The sequence below is a fragment of the Panulirus ornatus genome, chromosome 25, assembly GCF_036320965.1.
Source record: "Panulirus ornatus isolate Po-2019 chromosome 25, ASM3632096v1, whole genome shotgun sequence".
Classification (NCBI taxonomy): Eukaryota; Metazoa; Arthropoda; class Malacostraca; order Decapoda; family Palinuridae; genus Panulirus; species Panulirus ornatus.
This window is the reverse complement of record NC_092248.1, coordinates 2,080,255-2,097,252: the sequence shown is the minus strand read 5'-3', so window position 1 is coordinate 2,097,252 and position 16,998 is coordinate 2,080,255. Positions and strand designations below refer to the sequence as shown.

Genomic DNA, 16,998 nt, shown 5'->3' with positions numbered 1-16,998 from the left:
TTCATCATCATACTTCATGCCCACGTAACCCAGAAACCCCATTCCATTTTCATCCACTGAAACAGAAGACCTGAAACCCCCCGACACAAGGGATAACAATCTTACTGTTAAATCAAAGCTAGACTCAGTCTTCCTATCCCTCAAGGAAACGATTCTGAAGTCTGATGACTGAAATGCCAAAGATTCTGAGGTCTGATGACTGAAATAGCAAAGATTTTGAAGTCTGATGACTAAAAAGGCAAAGATTCTGAAGTCTGATGACTGAAATAGCAAAGAATCTCAAGTCTGATGACTGAAATGGCAAAGATTCTGAGGTCTGATGACTGAAATGGCAAAGACTTTGAAGTCTGATGACTGAAATGAGAATCTTAGTCTTACAGACGCGTGGCCCATTGAGGGTCATCGGAATGCTGGTTGTGTTTACACTCTCGTGAGAGCAAGTGGCCATAACTTGAGGTAAGTGTAAACACGGCTCATTGTCTCGTGACACTTGATCAGTTTGTTTATACGAAGTGGGAAGGAGAGACGGTAGGAAGCGACACTGGTTCATACGCATGACGTAAGAGAGGCAGGCGTAACGAAGACGAAAGAACTGAGAAGTACACGAAGGGTTAGGGTAGGGACGAAGTCATGAGAGATTCCAGACGACCAAAAGGAAAGATAAAAGGTAGGAGACAATGTCAGAAGATGGACTTTGATGAGATGCATGAGAGGAAAATGAGGAAGAATAGAAGGGGTTTCTGCCCTTACCCCTACGTAAAAAAGAAAGGAATAATCCAAGAAGAAGGATAAATGCCCCACGAAATGCCACGAGTAACCATGATAAAGCAGTGAAGAACAAGAGTATGATATGAGATTAAACACGACATCACAGAAAATGATGTGCAAAAATACCAGAATGAAATTCAGGGAAGAGAATATATATATATATATATATATATATATATATATATATATATATATATATATATATATATATATATATAGTCCTATGAATCCACAGGAAGATGAAACACTTTAAGTTCCCAAGTGCACTTTCGTGTAATAATCACATCATCAGGGGAGACACAAGAAAGAAATATAACAGTCAGTTCATATACAACAAAGAGCCGTAGCTAGGACGCCACTGGGTTAATACAGATTACATCTATCAAGACAACGGGAGGACGTCTCGAGATATTAAGTCTCGACCCGACCTTCCAGATTCTAGTTAGGGATGGATGGGCCCGGGCCATCATGGCCCCCGGGAGGGCTCATGGGATACTTTCTTGATCTTCCTGAGCTCCTGAGGATGACTGAGCTCCGGCATCCTGCAGGACACCATGCCTGGGAGTCCCTCGTGAGAAACCGGACCTTGCAAAATTACAACAAACAGAATGTAATATCGTCATCCCTCCCTCACAGTGTCATCACACTTTGTTCAGGGGTGTTTACACACACACACACACACACTATATATATATATATATATACATATATATATATATATATATATATATATATATATATATATATATATATATATATATACACTGAGCCATTAGTGGACGTATCTCGAATTACTGTGGCACAGGAAGGATAGCGAGGGTTCGATAACCACCTCCCAGTCACTCAAGGTCCACTAGCGCGCCATTAGCCGCGGGCAGGTGAGGCAGCATGCCAGGGGAGGCCAGCGATAGCGGCGTGCCCCGGGGGTCGTGTGCGGGGATGGTCAGCAGTGCCAATACCACCACATCCCCGCCCGAGGCCGCCCTCTGCCAGCGTACCAGAGCGGGGCAGTCAGGCCCAAGTTGTACTGTGTCGTTTACCAGCGAGGGTCTAGCTAGCCTCGAGGGACCCCCGCGTGTTTAACCCATTCATATTTACGTCACTGGCTCAATACTGAGGGACGTGCGTGCGTGTGTGTGCGAGGAGGAGAGAGAGAGAGAGAGAGAGAGAGAGAGAGAGAGAGAGAGAGAGAGAGAGAGAGAGAGAGAGAGAGAGAGAGAGAGAGAGAGAGGAGGAGGAGGGAAGTTTCGGGTTGTGGGGTGAGGGAGGGTGAAGGACCATGAGTGTGGAGTGCCTTATACCCCCCCCCCCCCCCCACACACACACACACAGACACACACACATCATCTCCTCCTCCTCCTCCTCCTCCAGAACCACCCCACGCCCCCATCTCCACCCACCGCAGACGGGAGATGACCGCAGCAACATGTCTGCCTGCCAGTGGCGGGCGGGCGAGAGTGAGGGGCAAGACAGCAGCGGTAGACGTTCTGAGAAGCAGCGGAGGCGGCCCAGGCTGTAAGTCACAGGACCTCAGTTCTCACGTCAGTCGACCGTCTCGCACTCGGCCTGGCAGCGGCTGGTCGTCCTACTGTGCTCTGTCCTCCTTTCCTGTCTGTCAAGGCGTGAGCCACCGCACGGATCCTCCTGAAGAAGAGGAGAACGACGAAGGAGGAGGAGGAGGGAAGAGGTCCTCCTCTCTCATACGGATCTTTACAAGTCTACCATAAGTGTATCTGACAAGTGTCCAAGTGTTAAGTGTTAAGTGTGTTGGTGATATCCTGGGGCAAGCGACGTTAATGTGACTGTGTCGTATATATCTTTTTTTCTTCAATTTCTCTCATATGGCTGTGGGACAGTGTCTGTGGTGATGTGGCACAGTGGTCTGTGGTGCCCCACGGGAGTGGTGGTGATGAGGGGCCAGTGATAAAGCGTCCTCAACACACAAGGACTATCATATAGTAGGACTGTGACACAGCAGGAGTGTGATACAGCAGGACAACGTTACTGTGACACAGAAGGACTGTGCCACATTGGGACTGTGACACAGAAGGACTGTGCCACACCAGGACTGTGCCATACCAGGATTGCAACCACTGCAGGCAAACCATCATGCCCTGTGGGGAACTCTACACCCGAGCCATTGCACAATCCTCTTGGAGGATATCTTTGGCCCCTCTTTGGCTGCTGTGTCTCTCCCTTCCGTGCCTCACGAGGGCAGATGAGGAGCGGTCGGACTGGAGGATATGGGTGTGGAGTGAAGGGACGAGTTTGTCTCCCCATGGTGCCCTACCCAGGGCCATTTCTCTCCCCTCCTGCGAGGACAGTCCTTCAACGAAATGCCTCTTCACCTCCCCAACACCTATGGTGAGTGTTCAGTCTTCTCCTTGTGTACAGATTGTACAGAGGTGTTCCCCATCTCTATATCCGTGATGTTCATTGACCTTACACACCTGAACACCAAAGGTACTACAGTCAGTGTCTGTCGAAATCAACTGGTGTTACTTATTGTTGCACTTGTATGACTCATCTGCGAATCAGTGACGTATTATTTAGGAAAATGAATATTTTACTGTCATGTCGTGACTCATCGTAAGGTATGGTAGCATGTTCTCATGGTGATATGGGCAGCGTTATGGTAAGGTAGTGTGGTTGTGTTACGATAATCCTGTTCACTATGGTAGTGTGCTATGGTGGTTTGTGACTACGGTGTATTTCGATGGTTTGTGATCATGGTGTGTGTTTTGGTGATCCGTCATCATGGTATCTTACGGTAGTTCTTTGATAAGGGAGTGGCACGGTGGTTGGCGTTGCTGACTTCGAGTGAACTGGTTTTGGTTCGGGCCCCGTCTCACAGCCAGTCCTTCCTCTGGGTGTGAGATAAATGGCTGCCCAACACAGCTGTGACAGACCAAGTCAGCCAACAGCTTGTAACTCGGCTCGAGGTGACCTAGGAGTGTCCATGTCCAGTAACATGGCTCTTAATTGACAGGTCTAATAAGCCTACCAGGGTTGTCCATATCCGGGGACATGGCCCTCATTTAAAGGCCTAATGAGCCTACCAGGCTTGTCCATATCCGGAGGCATGGCCCTCAATTAAAGGCCTAATGAGCCTACCAGGCTTGTCCATATCCGGGGGCATGGCCCTCATTTAAAGGCCTAATGAGCCTACCAGGGTTGTCCATATCCGGGGACATGGCCCGCATTTAAAGGCCTAATGAGCCTACCAGGGTTGTCCATATCCGGGGACATGGCCCGCATTTAAAGGCCTAATGAGCCTACCATATGGCCATGTCCAGGAACATGGCCCTCACTGACAGGCCTCACGAGCCTAGTGAGTGTAAAGCTGGAATAGAAATCCAATGGGCCACTTTGCCAAGATGATATCTGTGGTCCTAATCACACTCTACAATATCATAGAAATTCAGAAGCAATATGAAGACTTTATTTCATCCTATTTCATATTATATAACAATACTTTCGTTCGGCTAATTTCACTGAAGAGGTAGATGGTGTCCCCGTATGGACCGGGGGGACCTCTCCTGTCCCCTCGTTGGGCGGGTGGTCAAGGCACTGACGAAGGTGGTTTGGGTGTCTTCACCAACATTGTTCCCTTCGTCCTTCGTCAGCGCGCCCAGCAGGAGCCCATATGGCGACCCACGCATGGTGTGCTCACAGTTAGACATGATGCGCGATGTAAACATTCCCCTGGGATGGTCTTACCCTGCGGGGATGGGTAACGCGACGCCCTGCAGTAGAAGACTGGTGGTGGTGGGGGACACACGTGTGGCGGATCTCACGGGATCGGATGTGTCGTCGTCGGAGGGATGATGATGAGGGAAGGGAGTGAGGGATGAGATGGAGGAGGGAGGGATGAGATGGAGGAGGAGGGAGGGTGTGGGGAAAGCGGGAGGGAGAGTTGTAGTTTTAGTGTCGGCCTCGGTTGCGTCTCTTGATGGTGATGTCACGGGGTTAATGGCGATTAAGGGATGGTGATGACGTTTGAGTGGTGTTGGTGGTGAATGTGAGCCACGACCTCTCTCTCTCTCTCTCTCTCTCTCTCTCTCTCTCTCTCTCTCTCTCTCTCTCTCTCTCTCTCTCTCTCTCTCTCGTCCCCCTAAGATCGACGACACGCAGTTCTTCGCCGGGGATTTGTGACGCTGCTACAGGCAAGGTCGTGCGCACGCTGGGAGGTGAGAGGTGAGAGAGGAGTCCTCGAGTTTCATTCTTTTATCAAGTTGCATCCGCAGGGAGCAGACTTGAGGGAGGGGGGAGCCCCAGGAGAGCTCTGTCTCCCTCCGTGAGCATCCGTGGCTCACCAGAGCGCCTCCCTGGCACTCAACACCAGTCAACACGACCAGCCCCCATCTCGATGAATGGAACTTTCTTCCCCACGAATGAAAGGATCGCTTGTGTTTCCTCCTGCGCTTTTGCCCTGCCGCTTTCCGACCTCTTGATGTGAGGGGGAAATTCACGGTTCTCTCGAAGAGACGTCGGACATTCGGGGTATCCCGACGTCATGTTGTTTTGTGGCTTCACGTGTTTGCTCCGGTGTTGACCTGAGCAGTGAGGTCATGGAGAGGAGCATCGGTTGTTCCCCACCATGTTCACTCAAACCTTCCAGAGGGTATCTGGAAGCGAAGGCCATCGCTCCAAAGGGGGGGACCGTCTGAGGCTCCAGTGGATGATAGCCTTGCGTTCCAGGTTCGTAGTTCTCGCCTGGAATGGCGAAGGTGGACGCGAGGTCATCCCAGTGATACGGCAAACACACGGGACACCTGTGTGGTGCCTGTAGCCAGGGCTAGAGGGTACCAGTGAACAATCACGGACGACCCCTCACCTCGTCCGTGATTTTCGGTAGGTGTGTTGTGGCCCACGAGGTCCGTGGTCCTTAGGCCCAACGAAGACATGATTGTGGCTTTTGATTTGTCTGTCCCGCTAAGTCTGTGGTCTTCAGGTCCCACAGTGACCTGTATATGACCTTGAACTGTCTGCTCTCCTTCATCCGTGGTCCTTAGGCTCCACGCTGACCTGAGTGTGGCCTTGACCTGCAGTCTGCTACACACTGGAGGGCCCGGACCAGTGGTGTATGTGTGGGTGTAGCGCGTGTGGAGAGTGTCAGGCAGGTCGTGGCTCGTGTGGAGAGTGTCAGGCAGGTCGTGGCTCGTGTGGAGAGTGTCAGGGATCAGGCAGGTCGTGGCTCGTGTGGAGAGTGTCAGGGATCAGTCAGGTCGTGGCTCGTGTGGAGAGTGTCAGGCAGGTCGTGGCTCGTGTGGAGAGTGTCAAGCAGGTCGTGGCTCGTGTGGAGAGTGTCGGGGATCAGGCAGGTCGTGGCTCGTGTGGAGAGTGTCAGGGATCAGGCAGGTCTTGGCGGCGGCAACGCGCATTCAAAGCCCCGGGTGAGGAGTGTTGGCCAGACGTGTGGAAGAGATTATCCTTATGACCATCACGCTGGAGACTCTGAACTGGTGTTAAGTCACTCTCTTGTAACTGGTGTTGAGGAAGTCACTCTTCTTGTAACTGGTGTTGAGGAAGTCACTCTTCTTGTAACTGGTGTTGAGGAAGTCACTCTCTTGTAACTGGTGTTGAGGAAGTCACTCTCTTGTAACTGGTGTTGAGGAAGTCACTCTTCTTGTAACTGGTGTTGAGGAAGTCACTCTTCTTGTAACTGGTGTTGAGGAAGTCACTCTTCTTGTAACTGGTGTTGAGGAAGTCACTCTCTTGTAACTGGTGTTGAGGAAGTCACTCTCTTGTAACTGGTGTTGAGGAAGTCACTCTTCTTGTAACTGGTGTTGAGGAAGTCACTCTTCTTGTAACTGGTGTTGAGGAAGTCACTCTCTTGTAACTGGTGTTGAGGAAGTCACTCTTCTTGTAACTGGTGTTGAGGAAGTCACTCTTCTTGTAACTGGTGTTGAGGAAGTCACTCTTCTTGTAACTGGTGTTGAGGAAGTCACTCTCTTGTAACTGGTGTTGAGGAAGTCACTCTCTTGTAACTGGTGTTGAGGAAGTCACTCTTCTTGTAACTGGTGTTGAGGAAGTCACTCTTCTTGTAACTGGTGTTGAGGAAGTCACTCTTCTTGTAACTGGTGTTGAGGAAGTCACTCTTCTTGTAACTGGTGTTGAGGAAGTCACTCTTCTTGTAACTGGTGTTGAGGAAGTCACTCTTCTTGTAACTGGTGTTGAGGAAGTCACTCTTCTTGTAACTGGTGTTGAGGAAGTCACTCTTCTTGTAACTGGTGTTGAGGAAGTCACTCTTCTTGTAACTGGTGTTGAGGAAGTCACTCTTCTTGTAACTGGTGTTGAGGAAGTCACTCTTCTTGTAACTGGTGTTGAGGAAGTCACTCTTCTTGTAACTGGTGTTGAGGAAGTCACTCTTCTTGTAACTGGTGTTGAGGAAGTCACTCTTCTTGTAACTGGTGTTGAGGAAGTCACTCTTCTTGTAACTGGTGTTGAGGAAGTCACTCTTCTTGTAACTGGTGTTGAGGAAGTCACTCTCTTGTAACTGGTGTTGAGGAAGTCACTCTTCTTGTAACTGGTGTTGAGGAAGTCACTCTCTTGTAACTGGTGTTGAGGAAGTCACTCTTCTTGTAACTGGTGTTGAGGAAGTCACTCTTCTTGTAACTGGTGTTGAGGAAGTCACTCTCTTGTAACTGGTGTTGAGGAAGTCACTCTTCTTGTAACTGGTGTTGAGGAAGTCACTCTTCTTGTAACTGGTGTTGAGGAAGTCACTCTTCTTGTAACTGGTGTTGAGGAAGTCACTCTTCTTGTAACTGGTGTTGAGGAAGTCACTCTTCTTGTAACTGGTGTTGAGGAAGTCACTCTTCTTGTAACTGGTGTTGAGGAAGTCACTCTTCTTGTAACTGGTGTTGAGGAAGTCACTCTTCTTGTAACTGGTGTTGAGGAAGTCACTCTTCTTGTAACTGGTGTTGAGGAAGTCACTCTTCTTGTAACTGGTGTTGAGGAAGTCACTCTTCTTGTAACTGGTGTTGAGGAAGTCACTCTCTTGTAACTGGTGTTGAGGAAGTCACTCTTCTTGTAACTGGTGTTGAGGAAGTCACTCTTCTTGTAACTGGTGTTGAGGAAGTCACTCTTCTTGTAACTGGTGTTGAGGAAGTCACTCTTCTTGTAACTGGTGTTGAGGAAGTCACTCTTCTTGTAACTGGTGTTGAGGAAGTCACTCTTCTTGTAACTGGTGTTGAGGAAGTCACTCTCTTGTAACTGGTGTTGAGGAAGTCACTCTTCTTGTAACTGGTGTTGAGGAAGTCACTCTCTTGTAACTGGTGTTGAGGAAGTCACTCTTCTTGTAACTGGTGTTGAGGAAGTCACTCTCTTGTAACTGGTGTTGAGGAAGTCACTCTTCTTGTAACTGGTGTTGAGGAAGTCACTCTTCTTGTAACTGGTGTTGAGGAAGTCACTCTTCTTGTAACTGGTGTTGAGGAAGTCACTCTCTTGTAACTGGTGTTGAGGAAGTCACTCTTCTTGTAACTGGTGTTGAGGAAGTCACTCTTCTTGTAACTGGTGTTGAGGAAGTCACTCTTCTTGTAACTGGTGTTGAGGAAGTCACTCTTCTTGTAACTGGTGTTGAGGAAGTCACTCTTCTTGTAACTGGTGTTGAGGAAGTCACTCTTCTTGTAACTGGTGTTGAGGAAGTCACTCTTCTTGTAACTGGTGTTGAGGAAGTCACTCTTCTTGTAACTGGTGTTGAGGAAGTCACTCTCTTGTAACTGGTGTTGAGGAAGTCACTCTTCTTGTAACTGGTGTTGAGGAAGTCACTCTCTTGTAACTGGTGTTGAGGAAGTCACTCTTCTTGTAACTGGTGTTGAGGAAGTCACTCTTCTTGTAACTGGTGTTGAGGAAGTCACTCTTCTTGTAACTGGTGTTGAGGAAGTCACTCTTCTTGTAACTGGTGTTGAGGAAGTCACTCTTCTTGTAACTGGTGTTGAGGAAGTCACTCTTCTTGTAACTGGTGTTGAGGAAGTCACTCTCTTGTAACTGGTGTTGAGGAAGTCACTCTCTTGTAACTGGTGTTGAGGAAGTCACTCTTCTTGTAACTGGTGTTGAGGAAGTCACTCTCTTGTAACTGGTGTTGAGGAAGTCACTCTCTTGTAACTGGTGTTGGGGAAGTCACTCTCTTGTAACTGGTGTTCAGGAAGCCACTCTTCTTGTAACTGGTGTTGAGGAAGTCACTCTTCTTGTAACTGGTGTTGAGGAAGTCACTCTCTTGTAACTGGTGTTGAGGAAGCCACTCTCTTGTAACTGGTGTTGAGGAAGTCACTCTCTTGTAACTGGTGTTGAGGAAGTCACTCTTCTTGTAACTGGTGTTGAGGAAGTCACTCTTCTTGTAACTGGTGTTGAGGAAGTCACTCTTCTTGTAACTGGTGTTGAGGAAGTCACTCTCTTGTAACTGGTGTTGAGGAAGTCACTCTCTTGTAACTGGTGTTGAGGAAGCCACTCTTCTTGTAACTGGTGTTGAGAAACCCACTCTCTTGTAACTGGTGTTGAGGAAGTCACTCTTCTTGTAACTGGTGTTGAGGAAGTCACTCTCTTGTAACTGGTGTTGAGGAAGCCACTCTTCTTGTAACTGGTGTTGAGAAACCCACTCTCTTGTAACTGGTGTTGAGGAAGTCACTGTTCTTGTAACTGGTGTTGAGGAAGTCACTCTCTTGTAACTGGTGTTGAGGAAGCCACTCTCTTGTAACTGGTGTTGAGAAACCCACTCTCTTGTAACTGGTGTTGAGGAAGCCACTCTTCTTGTAACTAATGTTGGGGAAGTCACTCTTCTTGTAACTGGTGTTGAGGAAGCCACTCTTCTTGTAACTGGTGTTGAGGAAGCCACTCTTCTTGTAACTGGTGTTGAGGAAGCCACTCTCCTTGTAACTGGTGTTGAGGAAGTCACTCTCTTGTAACTGGTGTTGAGGAAGCCACTCTCTTGTAACTGGTGTTGAGGAAGTCACTCTTCTTGTAACTGGTGTTGAGGAAGTCACTCTTCTTGTAACTGGTGTTGAGAAACCCACTCTCTTGTAACTAGTGTTGAGGAAGCCACTCTTCTTGCAACTGGTGTTGAAGAAGGTACCCTACGTGTAACAATCCCTGCTGATATCGTTGTTACTTTAGAGTTGAAAATATGTTTAGTACAGACCAGATCCGACCATGAGCCAACCCTATGATCTTGCCTTCAGTTCCTGACTTCCATGAGATCCCAGTAACCTCCTCATCCTTCACCACTTCCATCAGACCCCAGTAACCCCCTCATCCTTCACCACTTCCATCAGACCCCGGTAACCCCCTCATCCTTCACCACTTCCATCAGACCCCAGTAACCCCCTCATCCTTCACCACTTACATCAGATCCCAGTAACCCCCTCATCCTTCACCACTTCCATCAGACCCCAGTAACCTCCTCATCCTTCACCACTTCCATCAGATCCCAGTAACCCCTTCATCCTTCACCACTTCCAACAGACCCCAGTAACCCCCTCATCCTTCACCACTTCCAACAGACCCCAGTAACCTCCTCATCCTTCACCACTTCCATCAGACCCCAGTAACTCCCTCTCCCCTCACCAGACACCAAAACCTTCCTCCCAGACATTTCAAGATAACCCGCTGAAAATGTCGGACCAACGATCACAAAACATTCTCGCCAGTCCGAGGTCTTCCTCACAGCATTGCTCCCAGGGTCACTGGCGTACACGAGGGTGACGCAAGGCGCTAACCTGATACGCCACTGAGGTGATAATACTCTTGTCTGCAAACACTTCACGCGTCTCCATTACCACCAAGTTCAAGAGCGCAGTCGTCTCTGCCCTTAATCTAACCTTACAGTAAGTCCCCCCCCCCCTTTCCCAAGGCTGGGGGTGGATCCAACCGTTTTCTAATATCTCGTCGCAAAGCAAGGTATATAAACAACCGTTTTCTAATATCTCGTCGCAAAGCAAGGTATATAAACAACCGTTTTCTAACATCTCGTTGCAAAGCAAGGTATACAAATGAGACTTTCATGCTTAGTTGATTGGCTAAGTCTATGGCAGATCTAGGAGCAACATAGAAATAGAATGAATGCATAGAATATCATAGCCCAACACAGGATAGTCCAATACAATATCACGCTAGCCTCGTGAATTGTAGTAAAGTCTGTGGTCAAAAATTTGGACACAAACTAGAATGTGAGAGAATGTGGGAGAAAAAGAAAAATAGACGACCTTTTAGGGACAGATCTAAACAAATCGTGCAAGAAATGTCGCAACACTTTATCATTAACAAGAAGATACCTGAAATTTTAAGTCTGTATCCACTTTTTGCATCTCGTGGGTAAAACGTACCATATGAAACTGTATAATGTAATGAAATACGAATTGTAACATCTTATGTCATATCAACCTACTAGGGGTCTGACGAAGACCTTTTGCGACCCCTGTAATCCTTTTGCGTTACCGCTCACAGGAGGAGCTTGGGGTGTGGTGTACAGTAAACTGGCCCCCGGGGACACCGGCACAACACAAGATATCCCAGCACAACATAGCACAGTACAACACAACATGGACAGCGCGCAAACATAGCAAGCGCACCACAACATGGCTCAGTACGATACAACTTAGCTTCAACTTTTCTCTAACTTCAACAGGAAACCCCAATTTGATAACACCTAGTCATATCTCGCTCAAATAGATAAGACTTTTTCAACTCTGAAAGATAGTATACACACACACACACACACACATATATATATATACGAATAAAGTGCATATGAACGCGCACCTTCATAGAACATACAAACCTCCAACAGCCAGGATCGAACCCGGGACCCCTGTGCAAAAGGCAGGCATGCTAACCGCTAATCTATGGGTCTGGCTAATAGGAAACAACTCTTCGAATACTAAGTACTCGAATACCCTTCGTCTCACAATGGTGAGCAACGGGGTCTATACCGATTATTTCCCAACAGGCGCACATAGCCAGCTGACAGCGTTTTACCGAACCTAACTGTACAACGCGGAGGTATATGAATACGAATAAAGTGCATATGAATGCGCACCTTCATAGAACATACATACATATATATATATATATATATATATATATATATATATATATATATATATATATATATATATATTCGCATTTTGCGTATATACTGTCTACATACAGATAATCAAAATGGATTCTAATTATATAATAAACTCGCTCAAGAGCCATTATCATAGCCAGTAACTGCAGATGATTATTTTGCATCAGTCAATGTATAACAGAATCGAGAAACTGTTCAATTATAAAAGTCTGTAGACCTTCGGCAAGTTTGTGGGTGCGTCTGGAGACGTGAGGGGCGAGGTAGTCTACGGGAAGGACATACACAGCGTCACGGGGGTGAAGAGAAAATGGGATGAGGTAAGGGAAGGGGGTTTTTAACTTCCCTCCCTCCTGCAGCTGTTATGAAGGGGGTGGGTGGGTGTGGAGAGGTCCCACATACTCACCAAGGTCATGCTTTACCACCAGATGTGTCCGTCGTGTGAGGAACCTCGGGTTTTGTTGTTGACCATTGACACAACACACGGTGACGATGACATCTTAAGCCTAGGTATAGCATATGGTGACTCCAAGAAGAGATATCCATTTTTAGCAGAGGTTGTAAACATTACTCCATATACAACACAATGTGAGAATGAACATTCAGATATATTATTATTATTATTATTATTATTACTATTATTATTATTATTATTATTATTATTATTATTATTATTATTATTATTATCATTATTATCATTATCATTATCATTATCATCATTATCATTATTATCATTATCATTATTATTATTACTATTACTATTAGTAGTATTATTATCTTTAATGATTTCAATTCATGTATCTAGCCTTGAAACAAGCTTGGATCATTTTAGGTTCGGTTCAAGGTCATCCACACTTCCATATGATAATAATAGTAAAATCAATGATAGTGATAATGATAATAATGATAATGAAAATAATAGTAATATTGATTATAATGATGATATAATCATAATTGGTTATACTAATGATTATGATACTACTACTACTACTACTAATAATAATAATAATAATAATAAAAATAATGATAATAATAATAACAATAATCATAATAATGATAATATGACTAGTTATACTAATGATTATGATACTACTGCTACTACTACTACTACTACTACTACTACTACTTATAATAATAATAATAATGGTAATAATGATAATGATAATATGATTAGTTATACTAATGATTATGACACTACTACTACTAATGATGATAATAATAATAATAATAATAATGAAATAATAATAATAATGATAATAATTATAATGATAATAACAATGATAATATATCTAGTTATACTAATCATCATGATACTACTACTACTACTACTACTGATGATGATAATGATAATAGATAATGAATGATAACTATAATAATCATTTTATAGTGACGTCAACCAATCTGCAGCCAACGAGAACACACCAGTCTTACCTCGACCCACAAACAACGTTAGAAATGTTGAAGTTTGTGAAACGTTTGGTACAAATGATCACCAGCAAATTATTTTAGACGTAACGTTGGTCAATATGAAAGTCGCAACATGTACCAGATTTTTGACTTACACATTTTTGACGATCTTTGCACTGCTCTTGATAAGCAAATGTGGATCTGTATCGTCAATGTAAACGATACGGATGTGGCTCACTTGGAAAGAGCTTCAGTAAAACTTTCAAAGCAGTAGAAGGGATATGCCGAGCAGACGTTCTTTTTTTTTTTTATCTTTAATGAAACAAAGTGACATTGTGGCGGAACGATGAAACAAGGAGGTGACCCTTGTCTTTCAAAGCAGCACATTAGACTGGAAACTGACAAATAATCAACATGAGAGAGCAAATTACGTGGACGTGCATAGAGACATTAAGGAACATTATAAGACAAATTAAACGTTAGTATGAAGCGTATATTGCTAAACATAGCAAGAGAAACTCAATTGGCGAATCGCAGCGAGCTGTGGTACTGACCCCAGCCTCTCTCATCACTGTACAGTAACACCCTCAGAAAAAACTGAACGTGTTATCATGTCATATAATCATCCCTCGATATAAGATGACTTTAAGATCAATTTTCCCGTTATTTGGCAAGTGCTCATCACTCAAAGTAGCGTGAGTTTGAAGATACTACACAACAAGTGGTTCCAAAGCGGGACAATCATTGACATGTCTTAAGTGCTGGACGACTGGGGGGCATTGTGAGGTGCCATACTGGTCTTCCGGTCGGGCCTTTGCCATCTAGGAATTCTGTGTGACTGAACCTTTACTTATAGTAACTAAGTAGCCCTTTATAACTGTGTTATGAGCGAAATAACTGTGTAACCCTGCTCTAAGAAGATTTATGATTGCGTCATGAGCGAGAGAGTCTTTATTTAGTCAAGTGATTTGCTTTAATTACGGGAAAGAAACAGTGGCTTGGCTCAAGACAACGACGAAGCCATGGCAATGACCTTAATTTTCTTCAAATACGTATTTACGACTGAAATCACAATTCGTCCTAATTCCACTACAGAGAGAAGGAAATTTGTAATAGAGTGACATAAAATTGGAAAAGAATACCCTCAATAGCAACTGACTGATGTAAATCCAACAACAAGTCCAAACAAACCGTATCCGAGGACAGTGAAAAAGACGAGATATGACATAGGTTCAGCCTCCTGGATTGCATCTTTTTTTTTGCAGCACATCACATGCTACGAGGAAAGTGCCGGGGGAAGGAAAGTCTGCCGGTGCAACACCAATATTCAGGAAAGGTAATAAGTCACTGTCTGGAAATTATCGTCCAATTAGTTCACTTTTTGTAGCTGGAAATCATTGTCCAATTAGCTTACTTTCTGTAGCTGGAAATTATCGTCCAATCAGCTTACTTTCTGTAGCTGGAAATCTGAAAAAGCCTAATTGAGGACCGTAACTAAAAGATTCTCTGAATAATCTCGACAGAATCATTCATGTCTGAGAAACCTGCTTGATTGCCTTTTCGACAACCTTAGTATGTATGATGAAAGTAAAGCAATTCATGTCTCTTGTTCAGATCTAGAAAAAAAATGAAATTCCGCATCAAAGGTGACAAGCGCAAGCTGAATCACATGATATAGATGCAGTTGTCCATCAGCAGTTTGGAGATTGGTCGACCGGCCATAAACAAAGAGTAATATTTGATAGTCAAGCCTCAGAATAGTTAGACGTAAGAAGTGGCGTGCCACAGGGATCATTCTTGGGACCGATTCTCTTTCTAGATATTCCTGATCCTGATGATGGGCTGTACTGCAAGATATCATGATTCGCAGAGGAGACGAAGCTGGGGAAAGAAATTGAAGAGGCTTATGATGAACTACGGCTGAAAATTGACATAGACAAACTGGTTAACTGGGCCACTTGGTGGCAAAATGAATTTCAATATTGACGAGCGCAAAGTGTTACACATCGGTAGTAAACAAAGGGAAAGCAAGTTATCTTAAGAATTCTGTTGAGCTGTAAAGGACAAACAAGGAAAAAGGACTTGGGTGTGAGGCAAGTAAGCAGTGCATCCAAGCAGTATAAAGAACAAACAAAATTTTTTGGATTCGCAAGTATCGCTTACGAATCGGTCTTCGGAAATCATTCTCACTCTTTCCCGTCCATCGGTGCGTCCCTATCTTGAAAGCTGCGTTCAGACTTGCTCACTCTACATAAAAAAAAAAAAAAAAATAGAGAGAATGGAGAGAGCACAGCGTGGAGCTAACCAAACATGACTCCTGGACTGAGACACTAATCGTATGAGAACGGACCAACCGACTTCACTCTGTATCGTTGAGAAAAGAGAAGTTAAAGATGCGATCAAATACACGTACTCAAAATTATCAGAGACTTCGATATTCTCGATCAAAGTAGCTACTTAAGAGACAACGAGTCCCTTGATTCAAGTCTTAGTCATGGATGCAGACTCGTGGATAAACACTTTATCTCGAATGTGGCGAAGTCTTGCTTTACAGCAAGATTGGTAACCTATGAAATGATCTACCGATCAAAGAATAGATTCGATAGATATTTTACTTCAAGTCCAGGACTGGCATTATATGCGCCTCCTTCATTATATCAACAGTTGTAAAGGTTATTCTCACGGAAACATCTGCATGCCTTTGTGCTCTTAACAGACTAGTCTGTGAGTGTCTGGTATATTTAACTATTACATACAGCCTCGAAAGGACCCAGTGGTTTATCACTGTACTCCTTTGTATTAGTTAGTATAATTATCATTATCATCATCATAATCATTATAGCAAGAATGCAGGTATTACTGATATCATTTATCATTCATATCAGCTTATATTTACCGAAAGATTAATTCATAAGTAAGAGAATTGTTTACAGATGATAAGGTAAGATATGACCATTACAGTTGCTATCATCACCAATATCAACATTCTGTCATCATTATGCTGATGGTTGTCATTTACTGACTCGTGTCGTTATCTCCACACCACCAGAGCTGGGACGCCGCGCACTCCTACTGCCGCAGCCTGGAAGGGTTCCTAGTCTCGAGGGATGAGTACCGACTGCTGAAGGACACCTGGAACGCCAAGGGCACGACCAACCTCACCTGGACGGCCCTCACGCCCTACAACGGACACTACCAGTGGCTTTCTAGATGCCCAGGTAAAGCCCCCTTAACCTCTTTGAATGAAAGAAAAGGAATCCCTGAACTTACTTTTAACCTCGTAGAATCCTTTAGGTCCTTGAGCACGGAAGGTATGATCCTTAAGCACGGTGGTATGATCCTTGAGCACGACGGTACGACCTTGTGTGTGTGGTATGACGACCCTTTCAGAGTCAGGTTCAAAGGCCAGGTTAAGACTACCGTACCCCAAGGGTCGTACCACTGGGCTTTAAGGGTCATGCACGATTGAGGTCATGAAGCATTGTCGAATATTTGACTAGAGTAGATGCTCGAGAATGACTTAACTTGTAATGAAGGACCTCTGTAGATCAAGTTGCAATAAAGTAGCTTTAGACTATCCAGCCACAACTAATTGTCTCAGTAGTTTTGACTCAATAAAGATAATTTGGCATCTTAAAGGCATAACATCTGTCAGAGGAGAGCAGTTTCACTTGTCCAGTTTCTGTAGAAGCTTTCTAGTCTTAACTATCCCTGTGGTAATAATATAAGCTTGTGTGATATGTAATAAAGCATATATACGA

The 16,998-nt window shown here is 44.7% G+C and overlaps 1 protein-coding gene across 2 annotated transcripts in view; it reads left to right on the top strand.

Moving 5' to 3' along the window:
* Positions 1-2,175: 2,175 nt before the first annotated feature.
* LOC139757162 (uncharacterized) overlaps positions 2,176-16,998 on the top strand; it is a 35,203-nt gene continuing 20,380 nt past the window's right edge. The window contains exons 1-2 of one of the 2 annotated variants that reach the window (XM_071677277.1): positions 2,176-3,132; positions 16,287-16,455. In XM_071677277.1, coding sequence (XP_071533378.1) covers positions 2,878-3,132; positions 16,287-16,455 — 424 coding nt within the window. In that variant the 5' untranslated portion in view covers positions 2,176-2,877. The remainder of the gene's footprint in view (positions 3,133-16,286; positions 16,456-16,998) is intronic. The other variant, XM_071677278.1, reaches the window with a different exon arrangement.